This window comes from Miniopterus natalensis, chromosome 7 (genome assembly GCF_054644295.1).
Source record: "Miniopterus natalensis isolate mMinNat1 chromosome 7, mMinNat1.hap1, whole genome shotgun sequence".
Lineage (NCBI taxonomy): Eukaryota > Metazoa > Chordata > Mammalia > Chiroptera > Miniopteridae > Miniopterus > Miniopterus natalensis.
In genome coordinates this window covers 27,349,748-27,372,595 of record NC_142087.1, presented here as the reverse complement: position 1 = coordinate 27,372,595, position 22,848 = coordinate 27,349,748, and the positions used below count along the sequence as shown (strand labels likewise).

General features: G+C 44.5%; 1 protein-coding gene across 1 annotated transcript in view; it reads right to left on the bottom strand.

Annotated features, from left to right (window-relative positions):
* Positions 1-680: 680 nt before the first annotated feature.
* Positions 681-22,848, bottom strand: part of CFAP61 (cilia and flagella associated protein 61) — a 161,711-nt gene continuing 139,543 nt past the window's right edge. The window contains exons 25-26 of the mRNA XM_016212031.2: positions 7,645-7,735; positions 681-881 (exon numbers count right to left, since the gene is read on the bottom strand). Of these exons, the coding sequence (XP_016067517.2) occupies positions 681-881; positions 7,645-7,735 (292 nt within the window). The remainder of the gene's footprint in view (positions 882-7,644; positions 7,736-22,848) is intronic.

The window sequence follows — 22,848 nt, the reverse complement described above, 5'->3', positions numbered from 1 at the left end:
CTACTATTCTCTAGTCTAAAACCCATGCATGAGATAAAAAAGAAAAGAAAAGAAGAAAAACAGAATCTGTACGTAAGCCCATGTGTTATGTTCTAATTTTTTCACAGCCTTTATGCTCCTGACCAGCAACATGAAATAGAAATAACGTTAGGCCTGTGATTGCAGCCTCGTTTCAAAAGTTGACTTAAACTTTCCTACGCAATCAGTCCCTCTGACGCTGAGTTACAGAGTTAATTTCTCATGGTCAGTTTTGCTAATTTTCCACGGGGGCATGCGATTTTCTTTTCTATCGCCCAGGATTAATACTGGGTAAATAAATATGTGAATAATTAACAAATGCGGCGGCAGAACATTTCAGGAAATGAAACAGCCACGCCCAAGGTGAAAACAAGTTTCACACGCTCGCATCTTATTTTATTGCTAAAACGGATCATCGGGCGCAGGGACAGGTCTGGCGCTAAAACCGCAGCGTCTCCCTGGCCCAGGACCGAGGCGCACGGGCGGGCGCCACCTGCTGGGCTCGTGGGGCATGACACGCGCACGCGGAGCGGAGACGGGACGGAACCGGGGGACAGTGGGGCTGGGCCGGCGGGACGGGCTTCGGGGAGGCCCCCGACTTACCCGGGGCGCTTGCAGGAGCCACGCGGGCGGGAGCGACAGGGCGGAGGCCGCGGCCACCCCTAAATGATGCCGGGCCAGGCGTACATGGGCAGGTGGTAGTGGTTGTACTGCAGGTAGTCGAGGATGCTCTTCTCCACCAGCTTCTTGTAGATGGATTCCTGGAAAACCCTCTGCAGGTATTTCCTGGGCGGCTCCTTCAGGTTAATTTCCTCGTCTTCTATCTGCCGGGCGAGCTGCTCGATGGAAGGGAGGTTAGTCTCCTGGAAAACAGGGGCAGAGGCCACGCAGGGAAATTACTTGCACTTAGGCCTCACTAAGGAGGCGCAGCTTCACTAAAGCGGGAAACGGTGCTGCTCAGTTCCCCGAGGAGGGTCATTTTTTTTTTTTTTTTCTTCCTAGCTTTTAAAACACATTTTCAGCTGTGGCAAAATATACGTGACAAAATTCACCACTTTGCCCATTTTTTCATGTACATTTCAGGGCATGAAGGACAGCCATGCTTACCCTTCCACACCGACTCCCCGATTCCCCTCCTCCCAGCCCCCCGTAACCACCACGCTCCTGTCTGTCTCTCTGACTCTGACTCCTCTAGGAACCTCATATAAGTGGCATTATACAGGATGTGTCCTTTTGTGATGGGCTTGGTTCGCTTAGCTACGTCCTTAAGGTTCACCAAGCACAGTAATTTTAAGCTCTTCATTTTCAGATAATAATGATCTGTAATCACGCTTGTTTTGAAAACAAGAAAGGAAGCGATTAAACCTTTTTACGTGAAAACCCCTAGATGGTTTGGTTTGCTTGGTTAGAATCCCCAAGAAGTAGGATTTTTAAACCTTAGAATACATTCTTAGTAAAGTCAAATTTCACTGATATCTCTGAAGAGAGGGCTCAGGGAGAACCAAGTTCTGAGACGTTGAGGATCCTGTGCTGTGCATCTCCCTAATGGAGGAGGGGTCCCCCCCAACATTTTATTCTAAAAATACTCAAACGCAGGGCAAGTTGACAGAATTGTACAGCCAGCACCCGCACACACGTCACCTGGCTTCTTTGGCTAACATCGCACTATATTTGCTTTATCTGCCCCGTCTCTATTTACAGGAGGATTGTTATAAAAAGCACTTCACCAAGGTTTGAGCTTCACCAAGCTGCGCCTTCTGAACACCACGATACTTGAAAATTACCCTAAAGGAAGACTCACGTGGACTTGGATGCTACATTTATTAGAACTGCCAATCACTCTTTTTATTTGGAACAAAAAAAGGGGATAGCTTGCAGAGTTCTACCGGGTCATTCATTTATCAATACTAAGAACTTATAGATAAAAATATATTCAAACTATATGGAGGCATAGGGAAACTGTCACTCGGTTATTTAAGCGAGACACTACTAGGTGTCAGAGACTATGCACACCTCACTTAGGAAAGCTGTCAGTGAGGTCCAGGACTTCAGGTCGGCTCAACAAAGACGGCGAGAGGGAAAACGGCAACTGATGCCCAGAACTAAGTGTTCGAGGTGCTGAGCCACTTGATTGCCTCCAGCAGCCCCCAAGCTTATGTTCCCTTAATTTTCCAGGGGAACTGTATCAAACAAAAGCAATAAACTTACAATTATTTTTATTCCCGCAATGATCATTGACGAGTTCGGGCTCCTACTATGTAATGCTGTTCTAATATTGGGGTAAACAGTGTAAAGGAACAAGACAGAGCTTTAAGTTTACCTGAGACAAACACTGCTCCCTAGATTGTAAACAGCTTTCTGTGCATTTGTTTCTTAGAGTGTGACCTCTCTCGGTGTGACCATCTCCCCTCTCTGTGTGGCCACCTTCCCTCCCAAAGTGCTCATCTACGACCAACCCGCCTCACGCTGCCGCATAAAACACACGATCCTTTGTGCCTGGGTCTTTCATTTAACATGACGTTTTCATGTCCATCCGCTTCGTAGAATGTGTCAGGCCTTCGTTCCTTCTTGTGGCGGAATAATACGACGTTGTGTGGATTGGCCACACTGCTCACCCTTCGATCCCTCGATGACATCTGGGCTGTTAGTTCTGAACAGGGCTGCTATGAACTTTCATTGTGAGTGCTCATTTGGATACTTATTTTTAAATTCTTTGGGTGGATATACCTAGGAGTGCAACGACTAGGTCATACAGTAATTCCATGTGTAAGTTTTTGAGGGACCATCGAACCATTTCCCACGGAGACCGCACAGTCATTCCCATCAGCAATGGCTGAGGGTTCCGACCTTTCCACGTTCTTGCTAATACTTGCTGTCATTATTACTATTATTGTTGTTGTTTTTGTAGAGCCAGCTTAGTGGGTGTAATGTGATATTTGTGGTTCTGCTTTGCGTTTTCCTAATGACTAATGATGTTAACCTCTTTTCACGTAAGTGAGTTTACTTCTGGACTCTCAGTTTTATTTCATTGACCCGTCTATCTATCTTTACGTAAGTACTATGCTGCCTTGGTTACTGTTGATTTGTAGTAAGTTTTGAAATTTTATAGAGTGTGTCCTTTGACTTTTTTTTTAAAGCCCCAAATTGTTTTGGCTGCTTGGAGTCCCCTGCATTTCCACATGGAACTTTAGAACTGGCTTTTCCTTCTACGAAAAATACCACTGGGATTTTGATAGGATCGCACTGAATTGGTAAACTGTTTTGGACAGCGCTGCCATCCTAACAACGTGAAGTCTTCAAATCCACGGACACAGGTGCCTTTCGATTTCTTTAGGTCTCGTCTGGTTTCTTTCAGAAATGTTTTGTAGCTTCCAGTGTGCAAGTCTTGCTCCTTCTTGGTTAAATTTATTCCCAAGTATTTTATTATTTTTGATGCTATTATAAATGGGATTGTTTTCTCAATTTCATTTTTGGATTAGTCATTGCTAATGTAGACCGCTGATTATTGTGTGATCTTGCATCCTATAACTCTGTGAAATGAATTTATTAGCTATAATGTTATTTTGTGCATTCTGTGGGATTTTCTATATATAAGATCATATCATTGGAGAAGCTAAGTTTTTTTCTTTTTTTTCTTTTTCTTGCCTAATTGCTCTGGCTAGAACTTCCAGTGCAATGTTGAATGTGATGAAAGCAGACATCCTGGTCTTGTTCCAAGTCACAGAGGTGAAGTTTTCACTCTTTCATCACTGAGTGTGATATTAGCTTGAGTTTTTCGTATATACACTTTATCAGGTTGGGCAGATCCCTTTTATTTTTAGAGAGTGTGTGTGTGTGTGTGTGTGTGTGTGTGTGTGTGTATCGGTTTTACCATGAAAGCATGTTTCATTTAGTCAAATGCCTTTTCTGCATCAATTAAGGCGGTAGCACTTCCCCTGAATGTAGGATATTACATGGACTAATTTTCCTATGTTCAACCACTCTTATATTCTTGGGGTAAATCTCACTTGGTCATGGTATATAATACTTTTAATGTGCTGGTGGATTTAGTTTGGTAGCATTAAGTTGAAGATTTTTGCGTTTAAACCCGTCTAGGAATTTGTCCATTTCATCTAGGTCATCTAATTGGTTGGCATACAGTTGTTCACGGTATTCTCTTATAACCTTTTACTTCTTTAAGGTCAGTAGTAATGTTTTTCATTTCTGATTTTAGTAATATATCTTTTTTCTTAGTCTGGTTCAAAGTTTGTCAATGTTGTTGATCTTTTCAAAGAACCAACTTTTGCTTTCATAAATTTTCTGTTATTTTTTATTTCACTTATCTCCACTAAAATTTTTATTATTTCTTTCCCCTGCTAGCATTGGGTTTTGTTTGGCTTTCTTTTCTAGTTCCTTAAGGTATAAAATTAGGTTACTGATTTGAAAGCTTTCTTTTTAAAAAATTTTTATTGATTGATTAACTTTAGAGAGAGAGTAAGGAAGAGAGAGAAACACTGTTTTGTTGTTCTACCTACCTATGTATTCACTGGTTGATTCTTGTATGTACCCTGATCAGGGTTCAAACCCACAACCTTGGCATGTTGGGTTGATGCTCTAACTAACTGAGCTACCTGTCCAGGGCAAGATCTTTCCTTTCTTCTTCCTTTTTTTAAATGTAGGCATTTTGCAGCTATGAATTTTCCTCTGAAAGCTGCTTTTGCTGCATCCCATAAATTGTTGTGTTGCGTTTTCATTTTCATTAGTCTCTAAGTGTTCCTAACATCCCATTAGATTCCTTCCTTGAAATCAAAGAAGTTACTTAACAATCTGTTGCTTAATTTCCATGATTTGTGAATTTTTTTTCCTTTGTTTTTGATTTCTAGTTTCATTGCATTGTGGTTAGAGAATATACTTTGTATGATTTAAATATTTAAAATTTACTGACAGTCATCTTGTGGCCTAACATATGGCCTATCTTTGAGAATGACCTGTGTACCCTTAGGAAGAATGTGCATCCTGCTATTGTTGGGTGGAGTGTTCTGTATATATGTGTTAGGTATAGTTCACTTATAGTGCTGCTCAAGACTTCTATTTCCTTATTGATATGATTAGTCTATGAATTATTAAAAGTGAGATGTTAAAGTTTCCAGCTATTATTTTAGAACAATTTTTTCCTTCATGTATCTTAGGGTTCTGTTGCTAGGTATATGTATGTTTATAAGTGTTACATATTTCTTAAAGAATTTTGATGATTAATTTTCACTCCACAGCCTTTCACTTTGGTTAGTGACCCTTTGGCTTCGATCACAGGTAACTGCAGTGCCAGTGGCTTTCCTCTCTTTAAGTCCACAAAAGGACTTGAGATGTCTTATAATGAACTTCTTTTTAAAATAAATGATATATAGATTTGAGGTGACTTAATAACAGTCATAGATATTAGTCTTTTATTTCTTTTTTCATCTGTGGAGAAAGAGGAAAATTGATACGCTGAGCTCTAGGATATCATAGTTTATGGGACTGAAGGTCTGAATTTATCTGAAGGCAAGGTAAGAAACTGAGATGAAATGGGTCACATCAACTCACTATTAGAGAAAAGGAATTACTATTATTCTTTGGTGAAGGCTATACTCTCTGTTTCCCTACTATTAGACTCTTAAAGGAAATTCCTGCGTATGTTTATATGACTGGCATTGCCACTGCCAGCCTGTCTCCACCATCCTGTCGCCACCACTCTTGCCTGTGGTGGTTGGCACTGACTGACAGCCATAGACTTGCACACATCTCCTCCTTTCCTCCTTCCACAGCTCTCTTGGGTGGAAACAGCTGACCCTGTTCCACAGGAATCTGAGCTAGAGGTGGGTACCAGTGTGCATACCACCTCTTCCTGTGGCCTTTTCCATCTGATAGATGCAAATGTGGAGAACAGAACAGTCCCCAGTGGAGGCTTCCCTTTCAGAAGTTTCACTTTCTGGAAATCTATAAAACCCAGAAGAATGGTTGGGGAGCCACTACTGTGTCTTCCACAAATGCCCATGTTCCCTTCTGATCTCCTGAAAGGGCCCGCTGTGCATGCTGTTCATTTATAGTAAACTGACCCTGGCAAATGCCTGTTCCTTGGTAAAGGTGGACAATTCTCAGTGAGTGCCAGGAAAAGTGAATTACTGGGTTTGACAGTTTACTTGGAAAGGTAAAGGTAAAGCTTCCCTTTTAAGCTTGACACCTACAACCCCTTGGCCCTGTGCAAAATGTTAACAGAGCAGCTCAGACCTGGGGTTGAGCGGATTTGGGCCTAGTTTTGATGGGTAACTAGAAAACTAATGAGCCTTTACTCTGGGGCAGCTCACTGCAGATTACATTTTGAGAGGCAGGGGTAGCTAGTCTTTAAAGGGGGTTCAGTGAGCACCAGGCTTACAACTCAGACTCACATTTCAACCAGAGCTGACTTCCTCACAGCCTCAGGATGAAATACAGGGAGCTGTCTGACCTGTAGCCACAGTCCCTCTACTTCTCTTATGTACATTTATCTGCCAGATCCCTGCCTATGTGGATCCTAAGACAACTAAGCTTGATTTAAATGTTAAACCTATTTTTCTCAACCTGAATCCATTTCAGATGAGTAAAATTATTTCAATTTTCCAGCTGGGACCTCAGGAATAAAACTGAAAAGCAGGGGGCAGGGAGCTGGGCAATTAAGAGAAGGAACCGAGCCACACAGTTTGGCCCCGTATGGCTCAGCTCCCACGTTCCTGTCTTTGGAGTGAGAGACCCTTGAGTCTGGAGCTTGCTGGCTCCTGACTGGCTGTGTAACCACGGCGGGTCCCGTAAGACCTTTCGGCTGCAGCTTTCTCATTGGTCAAGTGCAGGTGACATCAGTACCTCTGCCGCCTGAGAGGGGTCTTGTTGGGATGACAACAGAGATGCGGGACTTGCCCATTTAAACAGCAAGACGGGGCGGGAGCTCAGCTGCGCTCCGGCCTGTGCCCGCGTGAAGCAGCGGACAGCCCGTGGTGGATGGATATCTGGCCACCGTTCAGCACTGATGTTAACTCTCCCCAACTCTGCTGAGGACTCTGGTGCCGAAAGAAATAATTTAAAGCTTCACAAATATTTTACTATTCACATTTGCAGAGTCAAACTTCTCGCTGGACACGGAGACTTTGCTGGATGTGCAGCCTCACTTCCATCTAATTCTGTGTTGCTTTGAGAAAGACGTTTCGGTCATAGAAGAAGTGTGTTTGGACATTTGATGACTTCTCTTTACATGTTCAAAACAACACATGCACACACATGTTTAGCGAAAGGCTGGCAAACACCGACAGGAACTAAAGGGACGCAGTCCTCATTCTTGAGGGCAAGCAGAGAGAACTCGGGTCCCATTTCCAGCCAGCGCTGCCAGCTGACAATGACAGCACAATTATTTGTAAAAGGGAAGAAGAAATTCGCCCCTCGTAAAAGGATTTAAATAATCCACTTTCCCTGAATATCACCGTCCACGTTGACATACTCTGCAGTTTGTTTATATGAAGAACAGTTAGTTTTAAAAGTAAAACCATAAAATGGGAATGTGGGGGAAAGTCTAAATGATCAACAACACAAACTGTTTATAATTTGCAAGGAATAACCCACATATCCATGAACCATTCTTACCTCCTTGGAGGTTAAGATCTGGCGTAACTCTTTCCTGAGATCAATAAAACGATCGTGAAAGAGGGCTATGCACCAGGGCTCCGTGAAGTAGCTAGCGAGGAGAGAAAAGATTCAGTTAGCTGGAAACCCTCTCATTACCACTAATAAAGTATTTACCTGCCTTTTTTTTTTTGCCTTTGTAAATTACAGTCCTGGCCCCATTGCAATCGTTTGCTCATAAAATGCCTCGTGGAACAGCCTGGCCAATCAATTTTTTAAATGGATGTTCCTGATGTAAGGCCAGGTTCCATAATTACATTTAAAGTGGTTTAATTCAGAGCTGGGGCAAGACCCAGTGAAGAATCCTGATTTTATCAGAATTTAAAAGCCTGAAGACTTGTAAAGAACGGTGTCTCCATTATCTGCCCTCGTTTGGGAAAAACAGATTGCAGGATTAACTGAACTGCTGCATAAACAAATTAAATTTGGGTAGACAATAACCCCGGTGATGTTCATCAGTAAGGTTTCTGGACCAATAATGACCAGAGAAACAGGCCACCCTGGTGTTGCGACACGGTCTTCGTACAATTGCACTGACGCTTAATTGAATCTCTTTTAGGAGAGCAGCTCTTTTAGTGTTTATATTTGGTAACTTTCCCCTGAAAACTGTTTGAATAAACACGTTCTTTCACGGATAGCAACAGGGCTATCGTTTATTTTCTGATTGCTGAAAATCTGATGCGTTCTTGGAATAACTAAGAATACTTATTGGTGTTTTCAACTCTTACTTTATTTTAATGCTAAGTGTCTTGGAACAGGAAACTTCACTTCTTCAGGGGTTAGAGATGCATCGATTATGGGGGCTTCACTCTTACTGGATGTGAGCCTGTCACTCCTATTACTGCTAATGGATGTTAGGTGTGTGCACAGGGGAAGAAAAGCCTGGTGCCCACACGCAAATGGGCACCTTCTGTTTTCCGAGGCTTAAAGTTAATTCTTGCGGGAGCAGCTAACGAGATGCAGGGACTACTGAGGCATGAAAAGACAAACCTAATGACAAAAGTTTGTGCTATGATCAGCATGGATTTAGCTATATCAGTTATTATCGATCATCTACTCAGTTGGCCAGAACATGACCCAGTTTCATGCTTAATTACCTGCTTTGCCGTTCAGGTTGTATATTCATCCGACTGTTAATCCCACTAATATTTACTGCATCCCCACTACGTGCTCAGCACTGTCCTGGGTGCCGAGGAGACAGCAGGGAGCCAAACAGACATACATCCTTTACATTCAAGCAACAGATAGGTAAATATATAAAATGTTAGAGAATGAGAACTGCTTAGGGGAAAACATAAATCTAGAAACGACAGGAGGTGGCCAAGAGCGGCTAAGTCACCCAAGGCGGTGGCTTAGTGAGCAAACACCTGAGGGGTGGGAGAGAGCAAACCATGCGGAGAGCGCGGGGAACAGACTTCGGGAGACAGGGAACAGCAGGTGTAAGCGGAGGAGGCGCACGGGAGCAGGAGCGTGCCCAGGCCACTTAGGGAGGGGGGATGGGCCTACATAAAGCAGGAGCGGTAGGAGATGAGCTCAGGAAGGTGACTGGCGGGAAGGGAGCTGCCAGAGGCAGGGGCACAGTCAGGCCTGCTGTGTAACCGCTCCACAGCCGTCCAGCTCAGCCGTGCCTGCAACAGGCGTCCTATACTTGTTCATGAGATGAATGAATGATGAATGAATGAATGCACATTGCATTGTCTATATTCTATATGCCTGGCCTTGACTGGCTTTTCATTGATATAGAATAAAATTGTGCCAAATAAATAGGTGGCAAAACTCTGCAAAATACCCCAAGATGGGCAGTATTAAGAAAGGAGGAGACTCAATGGGAACAGCGGGAAAGCTGTGTGTGAAACCTGGGTGTAGCGATGGTCTTTCTGAGCCCTGCAGCACGGAAGGCTGAGGGTGTCAGAGGGGCACCTCCTGGAGATCTGTCAGAGGGCTGCTCCTCTGGAGTTTCTCAAGGCCACCGAATTCTGAATGAATGCAGTCGAATCAATGGGAGTCCTAGCTACCCATTGATTCCGGGCCCCTACACACCCTGGCCAACGTCCAACATCTAATTCTTGGAGTGTAGGCATTGGGATGGGGCTGGCTGCCTCAGAAGGCATCAGCTCAGTGGGGTGATTTTTTTGACCCATCTTGGACGGTAGCATCTAGACCAAAACATCAATAATAGCTGAAGTCCAGACACCTAAGCACAGCTTTTCCAGGGTGGTCCCTGCCTCTTCGGTCTAAACAGCTTCTAGGAAGCTTGAGGGAGCTGTGGATGTGCCAATCTGGAAACTATCACAATTCCTAAGTTAGAAACCAAAGTGTGTTGCTACCTCTCCTCAGTCTCTGAGATTCCCCTGCGTGGTTCCACACACCAGCAGGAGTGCCCACACTCTTGGTTTAGGCCTAATTCTTTTTTCCTCCCAAACTGAATGACTCTGGGCTTTGGTTTCTTTCTTTCTCTGCAGAAAGAAGAGGCACATCTGGAATCCTGGCCAAGGCCGCGGCCGGTCTGCATGAACCACAGCATGTGCCACGGACGGTCGGCATTAGGGAGGAGCTTCCGGAAATTTTGTATTTAAGAAAACTAGAAAATATTAACTTTTTCCCAATTAATATTCAAAAAGGGAAGACGAAGTGCTGCTACTAAGTGGCCACATAGCCGGTCGCCTAGAACACCCCGGGGGGAGTGTCAGGCGAGGGCACAGCAGCCACGGGATTCTAAGTGGGGCGCAGACCTGGATGCTAACATCGCAAAAATCATTTCCACGCGACTGCGAGGAAACGCTTACACAGGGCCTCCAGGCCCGAGCAGAAGACCGCATGGCCTCTGTCCACTCTGTCAGTGGCCAGCCCGGTTTATTCGGGAGGACTTCAGTTCTTCACCACTTTTCAGAAGCTCCAGGAAATGTCGACTCGTGGAACTGAATTAACCATTTCTGGTCGATATGGTCCGATCATTAAGCAATTGATCAGACTTCCCCAGAGCTCATCTTCATCGGGTCATTCGGCCTATGTTATTGACAAATCCCATGGTCTGGGAGGGGCTCTGGTGACTAGCTTAGCCACGGGCCATTCTGAAGGCTGAGAAAAACGCATGGACAAGACAAACTGAGAAAAGCTGCATTCACTGGCCTCAGGAAAATGTGTTCTCCGAGGGACAGAAAAGCGGTGAAGGGTGGTGTTCTTGCAAATCCTGGCTCTTTGCTCCAAGGCCCAGGCCCTGCAACAGCCCTGGGAGAGGAGAGCTGCGGGAGATAGCGGCTGCAGCCCAGATCCACGCACTTCGCCTGGAGGTGGCCGAGCCGCTTGACAGTTAGGAAAAAGGTGAGTGGTCGGAAAAGAAAAACAAGTCGTTCTCTAAGATCTAAAAGCGTTCTAGCTTTTTCTTGGTTTGATACAACTTAGTTTTTGCTCTTAGACCCAGTAAGAGGACCCCACTGCCACCCACACCTGCACCGAGGTTTGCTCGAGCTGGGGGACTGCAGCCGGGTGGCCTGCAGCTTTCCTTCGAGAAGGAGATTCTCACTGCACACACCCTTTCATGCACCGACGGCATCGTAGGCTCGCGGCAGAGGACAGGCAAGTCTCCTACAAGGCCCAGGTGTAGGTTATGCTCGATGGGGAGTCCGACCCTCCTGGCACGTGGGCTGGAGCGTGGCCACTGGGACTTGTCTCTCCCATTTACATTCTGACACACAAAAGGCAGAAGGGACAGATGTCACAGTATATAATCAAGGGCCAGGTATGACCTACAGAGATGTTTGCTTTGGCCTGAGCAACGTTTGGAAATTGGATTTCTGGCTTTTCTTTTTTAAAAAAAAATCACATTTGCCAATGCCAGGTCCTCACTGTTACGTGGCAGCCATCAGCTCAGTGGATGCCCCCTGCGGTTCATCACCGTCATCTCCCAGCCCACACGGGCTGCTGTGGGCATCTGGGTGTGCCAGGCCTGGCCAAGTGGCTTGGGTGAGATACAGGCAGGTACATAAACGTGTTTTCTGAAGCCGCCTGCGCACATCCCTGTCTCCCCACTGGTATGTGTGCTGAGAGCACATGTACTATGTCCTATCTGCCTTTCTCCTTCCTCCCATCCGCCAGCCATTTACCCCTCCCTCCCTTCATCCTAATAGGTCCAATGAGTCATCTCAAAACCCTGTTTCTTTATTTCCAACGCCCACTTTCCTCTGGTTCTCTGTTCTCTGCTGCCTCAGTCTACCCCTCAACAAATACTCTTTCCTTCCGCTTTGTGTTTCTGTAGTAGGATTTTCTCTCCACAGCCTAGGTGTCTTCCAGAGGTTCTGACTTCAGTGGCAAAACAGCCGGAAGGAGAAGACCTGGAAGGCCATTCTCTACCATTAAATCATTGTGTGCCGGACACTCTGCCGACCTGGAGGGAACCACGGTGAAGACGTGGTCCCCACCCCGAAAGTGCGCACATGACGCGTTGGAGAAACCCACGCCCGCACAGCACTGGAGAGCTGCGAGGGGTGCGCCCCGGGAACACTGAGGCAGAGCACGACTCAGAGGGAGCGAAACTGTGGCCCAGGTGACCTCGGTTCTTGGTTGTTTCTGCCCCTGCATTCCTAAGCCCGCCTCTCTCGGGCTCATGTTTGCCAAATTTCAGTCACCTTGGGAACCCATCAATTTCTGCAAGGACTACATGATTGATTACTTCAAAATTTTTCTTCCGATTAATTTGCTGTTTTTTAAAACCTGAAATAACTACTCTGTCTTGTCCTAAGCAATGATACCGGTGAAATCACAGATGTGACGTGCTTGTTACAGTTTTTCTTATTCTGATTGAAATTATGCCATAATTCATTAATAATTATTCCTCCACAGCCTAAGGAATCTTACACACACACCTGCCAGATGCGTACTGCACTCTGGGACACATCTTCTCTTTGACGCCGGAGCCACTGCCGTATCCGTCTGGGGACACAGACACACAGACGCTGTGCTAAGTAGTTTCTGAGCATGATCTCACTTCATCCTAATTCCAGTTCTCTGAAGTGGAACTGGCCAGCTCAATTTACAGAGGAGGAAGTAGAGGCAGAAAAGTTAAATGACTTGCCCAAGGTTACATAACTAACAAGTGGCTGAGATGGGTCTTAACCATAATCTTGTGATCTGAAAGTTCGTGCTCTGAACAACTCCACAACCAAGTCTCATTTCCTCATGCTCATTCCTTAGCCTTTCTAGCAACTTTCTGAATCAGCCCAGATTCCTTGGTAACCCCTGCATTAGGTAAGGTTAGGTTTGATTGCTGTTCTAGAAAATTTCAAAATGACAGTGGCTTTTAAAAGGATAGGCGTAGTTTTCTTTTATATAAAGAACGTCCAGGAGGAATGTCTAGGATTGGCATGGTGGTTCCATGGACATCAGGTCGTAATACTATCCACAGGGCCTTTGGCCTCATGGTGCAAAACGGCTGCTGAGCTTCAGTCATCACATACATATCTTAGATGGAGAAAGGGAAAAAGAGGGCCCTTCCCCTCTCTTTTGGGAAGAATTGCTAAAAGTCTCACACAACACTTCTACTTATATCTTACTGCCCAAAGGTTGGTCACGTGGTTTCCTTGGCTGCAGGGGAGGCTGGGAGTCATTGTTATCTATTTGAGGTACAATGTAACAGCCTATAAATCAGGATTCTGTTTCTAAAAAGAGAATGGATGTCGTATCTGCTAAGATACTCAATAGACAGCATAGCAACTACTTTTTATAAAAATCTTTTCTTAAAGTTAAATTTATAAAAATTGGGAGAATGTATTTAATTGAAGTTATCAGAACTTACTATCTATCACTTTAAATTCAATGTCTATCTAAATTCAAATACCTACCCCAAATTAAACATTCTGGAGAAAAACCACCCTCACAAGTATTTTCTGTAGGTGACAGCCTCCTCAGAGCCCCGGGGTCCTCGGAGTCCTGCATGGCCCGAGCTGGCTGCAACCCAGAGGACAGCGAGGAGGAATTTGTGTTCACGCCATAAGGCTGCCCCTGGACATTTTATTCAGCCCAGGAAAGAAAGTGGATTCGTGCATTTCAATACAGCTTTCAAAAGTGAGACTAAGAACAAATAAGTATTTCCAGTTAAGCGTAGGTTTGCTTGGAAATTAAATTGCACGATTCTGGGGCAGTGGAGTTTGTTCAGGGACGCCACAGGTTACATGAGCAGACGCAGCCCTGTGACCCCCTGTGACGAAACACCCCTGAAGACCGAAATGGAGGTTTGACTGTAAATATCTCCTGTCCAACTCGAGTTTGCCAGATCTCTACCTATTCAATGTATTGCTTTGAGATAGATCTAGAAAGGTAAGATTAATGATTTTGGAAACAAAGCCAACTAGTTATTTGATAAACAGTCGTAATTGTCACCTGCTAAAGATCTAGATAACAGAAAATGAAGTATCCTCAGAACACTATTCGGCTATGGTTTTGTGGTCACAATCCAGAACTGGCCCAGACAGACAGTGGGCGTTTACTGCTCACTGGCACTGAAGCCGAAATCGGATCTCTGGCAAAGTCAGCCATGTCCTGAACGGCTTGTTAACCGTGTCTCTCTTCCTGCTGGTCAGCCGGTGGATCTACAGAGGTGCCACCTGCACAGTTGCCCTGGTGTGCCCAGGAACCTGAAACCGACACTGCTGAAAGCTGGGGTCTCTCCCAGCACCGGGAGCCCCGTCTGGCTGCAGAGGGACAGGGGGACACCCCCTGGGATGGCTCCCCTGCTCAGAAACTGGAGGCTGCTGCCTGCTGGCGGCCACTAAAACCGGCCCGTTTGTCTGTCTACGGGCTGGACACGCCCAGGACTCTCTGGGGAGGGAGATCCTGAGCAGTACGCAGGCCCCGTCGCCACCACACTGAGGGGAAGGCCCTGCTCTCTCTCCAGCACCAGCTCTTCTTAGGTTCGCCGTGTCTGTAAGAAGGTGTTCCCAGAGCGCGGCTGTCCTGGATCAGTGTCGGCACCCAGGCCACGCTGGGGATGGAGCACAGGCTGCCTGCCAGCACTGCCACCCGAGTCCTGGTTCTCAGAAACACCGCTCTCACAGGGTCACCTGTCTGCTGGCCAAGTGTTTTTCTGAACCCCAGACACAGTCCAGGGAAAGCGGAGCCTCGCCTTAGGAAACAGCGTACATTCATCGGGTGAGCCTCACAAATCTAGCCCGGCATCGCGACCGTCCTCGCTCTGACCTTGAAGGAACTCAGAGCCGGCTGTGCGGATTTACTGAAGACCTGGGTCGGAGCACGCGGTCTCTTCACCTCAGCCCAGCTTCCCACTGCCTCAGCTTCCCACTTACCAGTGACTCTCTTCCTCCCAGCTCTGCCACTCGGGAGCATATGCAACCTTGAGCTGTTAGCTTCAACCTCTCCCAGCCTCATAGCTGGGAGAAGGTGGGGCAAGGGTGGTCCTCACCTCAGAGAGTTACTCTCAGAACTGGAAGGGACACTCCGGGAGCAAGGTGTGGCTCATGGAAGGGGCTCAGTTTGTACAGTTATTATCGTTGCTGCTGGGTGTTTTTTTAATATATTGTTATTGATTTCAGAGAGAGGAAGGGAGAGAGCGATAGAAACATCAATGATGAGAGAGTCATTGATCGGCTGCAGCCCGCAACCCGGGCATGTGCCCTGACCGGGAATCGAACCGCAATCTCCTGGATCCTAGGTCGATGCTCAGCCGCTGAGCCAGGCCCGGCTGGGCGTTGCTGATGTTCTCAATTATCCTATTGTCTACACTTGTGAAAGCTGCCTCGGATTCTTCCTGGTGTGAATAGGGGACTAGATAAATTATTAAAATAAACATTTTTTGTTTGCTGTTTAGTTAAATAAAGCCTTTCTTTGGCATAACTGCAATTTTTCTCCTCAGGAGCTGTTTTTCCCACATTCAGGGGTGTCTCTATAAACCAATTTAGCTGCACTTTTACAGCAGCAATTAATTTTGGCTGTAGTAAAAGTAAGAGAGACTGCAGAGCCCGTCTTCATGGAGTTTTTCATGTACTAAAGAGTTATGTGGAAATCAATAAAAATTACATAGGAAATCAATAAAAATTACATAGGGATAGTTAAATTGAGGCATCGATTTCTTTTCTTTTTTTTTTTTGTCTGAATTGATGAAAGTTAAATTAAAAGTATCCAATGGAGTTCTTTTGCCTGTGTATTTTTTTGTGAGCCAGTTAAGATAAATTTAACCCACTTGTTCATGGGCTGCACCGACAGGGCCTCAGGAACCTGGCTGCGGCCAAAGTGCCGGCACCCATGACCAAGCTGGGCTGGGTTTTCTTCCCACCTGACTTTCTGCTGGGCTTGCCAGAGAAAACCTGTCTTCTTGTAGAAATAGCAATTTTTATACAGTTAATTTTATATACTTGAGAATCTCATTTCTATTTAAGTTTACTGGTTAAAGCACAATCACAGGGACGTCCGCCCAGGCCTCTGGCGGTGGGAGGAGTGGGGTTTGGGGCCCTTACAGCACCGCCTGCACCCTACGTGGGGGCTCCGGGGCCCAGCCTGCTCTCTTGCCCTGTGCACCTGCCCTTCCATTGGCTCCTCGGCATTTCCTCTCACGTTGCTGTTTTATTAGGGGCTGCATTAATTGAATTTGTACGGTAATCTAGAGCCTGGAAGTTGTCCAGCTATTTACATTAATTTGTCCTATAAATTCAGGACTGAGAGTATGAGGCGGGTTGGCATTTAATTTTGTAGAAAAAGGAAAGCTCTTAGTGCTCTGGCTCCCCTTCCTGTGCGCCTCTCCTCTTACTCTGCCTCTCTTCATAGAAAGCACAACCATTTGCCTTTAATTAGGCTGGGAGAGCACAGCCAGCATTAGGCCACTCAGCCACTCAGCCGTGCTCACAGCCACGGCCATTTCCTATCTGTTTTCTGAAGGAAAAGGAAAGAGTGTCTATCTGCACATATAAAGGCCCAAAGTCCAAGGGGGGGGCACAAAGGAACCAGGTGGAATCCCCTTTTATGAGACTGAGGCTGCAAGAACTAGCAAACCCCGGGAAGCAAGATGGTCTGCTGTCCCATTATGCCCTTGGTAGAAGTAATTGCTCTTTACATTTTGAAAGAGTGCTTAGTGGAGATATCATTCACTAGTACAGAATATATTAAGCATGTTTAATATATGTTTATAATAATCATTCATGTTTGAAATAATTCCCTTTCATAATAGGCATTTCTAAATGATATGCTTTTTGGGTTTTTTTACTCGAGCGTTTACAGATAGAATGACAAACTACAAACTATTCCTTCACTCCTTTGTCACTTTCATGCTTTCAGGTTTGTAGTTTCCAAAAATCAAGTATTAAAATTCAACTACCATATTCCTACTTCTTACTTTCCAAGAACACAGTAATGAGGGTAGTGGATTATAACCTAGGGACTAGGATAAGAATCTGTGAGTCCACACTGACACAGATAAGTGAATAAATAAGTAAATGAAGAAGGGACAGCTCTCCCTTGTCGCAGAAAATTAAGTCGTAAACACGCAGACTGGATGACGGACTTAGAAAATCACCCTTTGGCAAACAACACAGTAACAACTGTTTCAGGCAGGAAGTGTTTACAGATGTTAAAGTTAGTGGAAAAAAGAATGATGAAAAATAGGATATTTACGCAGTCTCAAAGTACAGTGTCACTAATCGATTGAAGGTAAAAATAGTACATTTCCAGCAGAGAAACCTGAAGCCTCCACTCTAACCAAGTGACCACGTTAACAATACTAGTCAAAGGACAAATTTACACCATGCGCCTCCTGATATGACGTACTGAGAGGAACACAACTTACTCCTGTGGTTCCTGCCAAGAAGGTATGACCTGAGATGACTGACGAGGAAACACCAGACAACCCCAAACTGATAGACATTCCATAAAATAACTGGCCTGTATTTTTCACGAGTGATAGCTCATGAAAGTAAAGGCTAAGGCACTGTCCCAGACTGGAGACTAATTGCAGTGTGGGATCCTGGATGGATTTTGAACCAGAAAAAGGGACATCAGTGGGATGAAAGGTATACAGCTATTCTTTCTTCTATTTGTGTAACACTTTTTGGAACTCTGAAATTATTTTGAAGTAAAAAGTTAAAAGAAATCACTAATTGTTTTGTCTTTTTATTGTCTTACTCTTAGTAAGGAAATGGCCATGGAATTGAGCCCACAGGATTTTTGTTACTGGGCTATGTTTCTGATGGCTCCTATAGAGGGTGTACACTGTGAGCACAGGGACAGGTGAGTAAAAGGCAGTGACTGGGGTCCATCTGGTAACAGGTAGAAGGACACAGTTCACTGTCAGAGAGAGGACATTCTCTGGTTCATTATGAAATAGCATAGGTAAGAAAACAGGTCCAGAGCAGCAATGCCAAGACCCACGTCATCCAGTCCAGGACCCACGAGCCACCAGCCACACAAGGCTACTGAGCACTTGCAATGTGGCTGTTCTGAACTGAGAGGAGCTGCAAGTGCAAAATACACACAGAATTTTGAAGACTTAGTACCAGAGAGAGAGAGAGAGAGAGAGAGGGAGAGGGAGAGAGGGAGAGAGGGAGAGAGAATGTTAACTTCTGATTAACTGATTAAATGTTGAAAAGAAAAGAGTTTGTACATATTGAGTTAAATAAAAAGATTATTAAAATTGATTTCATCTTTTTATTTTCATGCTTTTAATGTGATTATTAAAAAAGTTAAAAGTATGTGCATGGCTCATACTTTTATGGACTAGATAAAAATTTTAAAAAGCAAGTATTTGCTGAATGCCTACCTACCATGAGAAATATTCCAAATGCAAAGACAAATATGCCATAGGTCCTACATGCACAGGCTCTCCAACTAGAGGAGACAGTTGACATAAAAAATAATCATAATACTGGGTGACAAGTGCCATAATAGAGCATGGACAAGCTCCATTGATTACCCACAGGGAGCTGATTACAGAAACACTGGGGAGGATCTGTCTAGGCATCAGGAAGGAGATGGTGTTTGCCAAGAGTATTCCAGACAGAAGGAACAGCATGGAGAAATGTGGAGGCATGAAGCTTAATGGGGAATTCTGAGAATGACAAGTGGTTTGTGGCTCCAGCACCCAGTTGGATATAGTATGTAAAGTGATAGTTGAGGCTAGATTCTAGTGCTGTCTACGAGTCCCGAACTTTATCTCTTAAGCGGTATAGAGCTATGAAAAAGTTTTAAACAACTGAGTGATGTGGTCATTACATTCATGTTTTAGAACAGCTCAACTGGAATGGGATGAGGCCAGAAGCAAAGGGACCCACTAAATGCAGCTGCAACAATGGGAGAGTGATTGAGGGAGATAAGTTGGGTGGCAGACAGTTAACTGGCACAGGGGCTGGACCTGAGGGGAGGGGGCTTCATCTGGGATGGTGATCACCCATTGTAGCTGTGTAATCACATTATTAATGGCCATCTGATATTATTGAAAACAAAGTCATTATTATGATACTTTAACAGTCTCAAGCCTTAAAACCACTCACAGTCTAATTCAATAAATAAGCTACTTAAGCATAGAAAGTCACAAGGAAGAACAGGTTTTGTGTCATATTAGCAAATTTGATTTTCATTAATGCAAGATGAATGTCTTCTATAAAACACTTTCATATCATATTAATGACATGATAGCAAACAGCATTCATGGGTTGCTAGGCAACACAAGGACACTCTAATTATCTCTTCTGTACTTGAGAGGCCACAGAGGGAAGATGCCAGAGCTCTGAGTATATTTTCCATTTCTTGGCAACTGTTTCTGCTGGAAGACCACCGTAGGGCTGGGAGGGAAGGGAATTAATGATACCATTTACCAAGGCAAATATACTTCTTCACTATTCCCTCCTTTTCACTGGCTTACTGTGTGGGAGAGCAAGAGCTGAGAAGTGGGCTTGAATATGAGAGATCAAGAGTTCTCAATCCATATGTCCTTCCCTCTGCTTAGGTAGGCAACAGGCTGCGTTGAACCAGGGCAGAAAATGTAGTGGACATCTTGAGGATTGTTTGTCAAACCATAGTTTACTGGAGTCCACTCCACTCCTTACCATCCCTACCTCCTCGTGGGGTAGGTCCCCAGCAGTCATGCTGTGACTTCATGATTCCATGGAGCAGGGACAGTCATCTGATCCAATCATTATGGTTATGTACTGATGTACAACAACCACCCACCAACAGAATGGCATAAAGCAGCAGCTGTTAAGTGCTCACAATGGCTTGTCTTTAACCCATGACTGCAGGTGGGAAGACGAATGGCTGATGGCCACTCACATGATCAGGGCTGGAATCATCTGAAGGCTTTATGCTCACATGTCTGGCACCTGGGATGGTGACTTGAAGGTGTGGCTCAGCTGGCACTTTTGCTTGAGTCTTTCCCAATAGCTTGGGCTTCCTCTCAGAATAGCAGCCTCTGGATGGTTGGACTTCTTCCATTTTTAATCCTCACTCAAGGAGGAATAAGGATTTTTTCCCCCATTGATTTTAGAGAGTGGAAGGGAGGGAACAGGTGTGTGTGGGGAGGAACATGTCCTAAAGGAAAGAACAGAGCAAAACTCCAGATAAAGAACTAAAAATTGAACAAAACTAAACACTGGTTATAAGTATGCTCAATGGACTTAGTGAGAGCTTCAACAAAGAGATAGGAAACATAAAACAGAACCAGTAAGAAATGAATAATACACTAACTGAAATGAAGAATACATTACAGGAAATCAGCAGTGAAGTGGCTGAAGCAGAGGATCAAATCAGAGATTTGGAATATAAGAATGCAAAAGACACCCAATCAACAAAAAGAAAAAAGAATCCAAAAATATGAAGATAGTGTAAGGAACCTCTAGGACACCTTCATTTGCATCATGGGGATGCTGGAAGGAGGAGAGAGAGCAAGAAATTGAAAACCTATTTGAAAAAATAATGACAAAAAGCTTCCTTATCCTGGAGAAGGAAATAAACATACATGTTCAGGAAGTGCAAAGAATCCCAAACAAGAGGAACCCAAAGAATCCCACACTAACACACATCATAATTAAAATACCAAAGGTTAAAGACAAAAAGAATCTTAGAAGCAGCAAAAGAAAAGCAATTAGTTACCTACAAGGAAGCTCCCATAAGACTGTCAGATGATTTCTCAATAGAAACTTTGCAGGTCAGAGGGATTGGTAAGAAATACTCAAAATGATGAAAAGCAAGGGCCTACAACCAAGATTACTTTACCCAGCAAGACTATTATTTAGAATCAAAGGACATATAAAGAGCTATATGAAATGTTAAAGGGTCTATTTTAAGAAGAAGAAAAAAAATATGAAAAATATGAATAAAATGGGAATAAATGCATATCTATCAACAATTCAATAAAAATCAAAATAAAAGATAAGTAGAACAGAAACAACAACAACACCTCCACCTGTGAATAATTGACTTAAAGATGAAGTCTATAATATCTTGAAATTTTTGCATCAGATTTTTCCTTGGAGCATTTAAAATATAAAGAATATGGAAGGTAAAGGACAATTGAAACTCTGAGCCAACAGTCAGGAAACTGTCTGAATTTTGCTTTTTTTATTATTCTAGCATTTTTGTATGTATAACCATGCATATTGCCCATAATTCTTAATAGTGTTTTAAGAAGAAATTGTGAGTTATCTCTGAGCATCCTGGCAGTCTTCTTTCATTGTGTCTCTTTACTTTCTTTTGCTTGTATGTTCGAAAAAGTCCTCTTGGATTTTTAGGCAGAATGTGACTCTTCATTTGTAATATAAGAACATATTTCAAAATTCAAAAAAAAAAGAGAGAAATAAGTCTACCAGAGGCAAAGAAAGGGGGTTTATCTTCTCTGGTTCCTTCCTAGCCACAGAGAACTAGGACCCTGCACTTCTTCCTTGCATCATGCAGCCTCTTTGGCAATCACTTGGGAAGCCAGATCCTACCACCTGTGGCACAGGGCTTTAGCTAAGTCCAGGAACTGGGAGGAGACGAAACTCTCAGGGATCAAGTGAGGCTGGGGCATGGCCATGCTGATGGTCTGAATGGATGGGCTCTATATGATAGGATCCAGACCGATCTGAATTCTCCCCCAGGAATTTTCCAAAGTGGGCACTAGGAAAGAAAGGCCCCTCTGCTATCTCTAAATACCAAGCTATGAGGCACATGAGCCTGGAGTTTCCCAGGGCTTCCACCTGGGGGAGGCCAGTCTGAGATAAGGAAGCCAACTTGCAGGGACAAGAAGCCAAGTTCTGACGGTGTCTCAAATCCCGGCTCTGAAGGCCCCCTGCCCTTCCCGTAGGGTAGTTCCGGAGACGTCACAGTTTCTTCTGGGGTTTCAGTTAGTTTGACCTGTGTTTCTGTCACTTGCAGACAGAGATTCCTGAGTAATGGTTATGACCAGGAAGAATATTAACAAATAATTTTTTAACCTTATATCCATTAACTACTTGAAATGAATCAATTTTTAAAAAAAAACACACCAAAAAACCTTAAAATTAAAAATGTTTCTCCACTTCAGATATCTTCCTACTTCGCATGCTATGGGCTGAGCAATGAAGGCCTAGGTTAGCACTTCAGAAATCAGTCTAGTTTATGTATTAAATCCTTGCCAGGACCCCAGCATCCAAAAAGATCCACCTGCAGATCTGTGCAGAGGGCAGTAACTGACTGATGAACACCCTTCAGGGTGCACTTGGAGAAGGGGTCGATTGGGGGGCCTGACAAGCCCAGCAGATCCCTCGTAGCCAGTCTGTGTTAATGTCTTGAATAAGTTCTAGCTTTGTTCAATTATCACGTGCAGAAAACCTACAGCTTGCAGGCGCTGCTTGTCAGCTGGGGCTGCTAGTGGCTGGGAACTAATCATTAAGGCTGCCACGAAGCCGAAAAGCCACCTCCCAGCAGCCCTGAGGCCTCCAGCATGGTGTATATTTTCCTATTTCACTTGGATTTGCTCCTAATGATTGAACTATAGATTATTAATGCTGCGAGCCTCCGGGAGCCCAGCGTGACTGTGCTGGGCTCTATTCTGGCCTTGGAGCTTGCAGCACGGATCCTGGCCTGGCAGACAGTGCTCCGGCAGCTGTCAGAGTCGCTGGGGCCAAGGAAGTATCGTGGGATCCAAACGGTGGCTCCTATTAGCAGCTGCGGGGGCATCGTTGGTGGCATTTGGTGCTCTCTTCTCCCCAAATT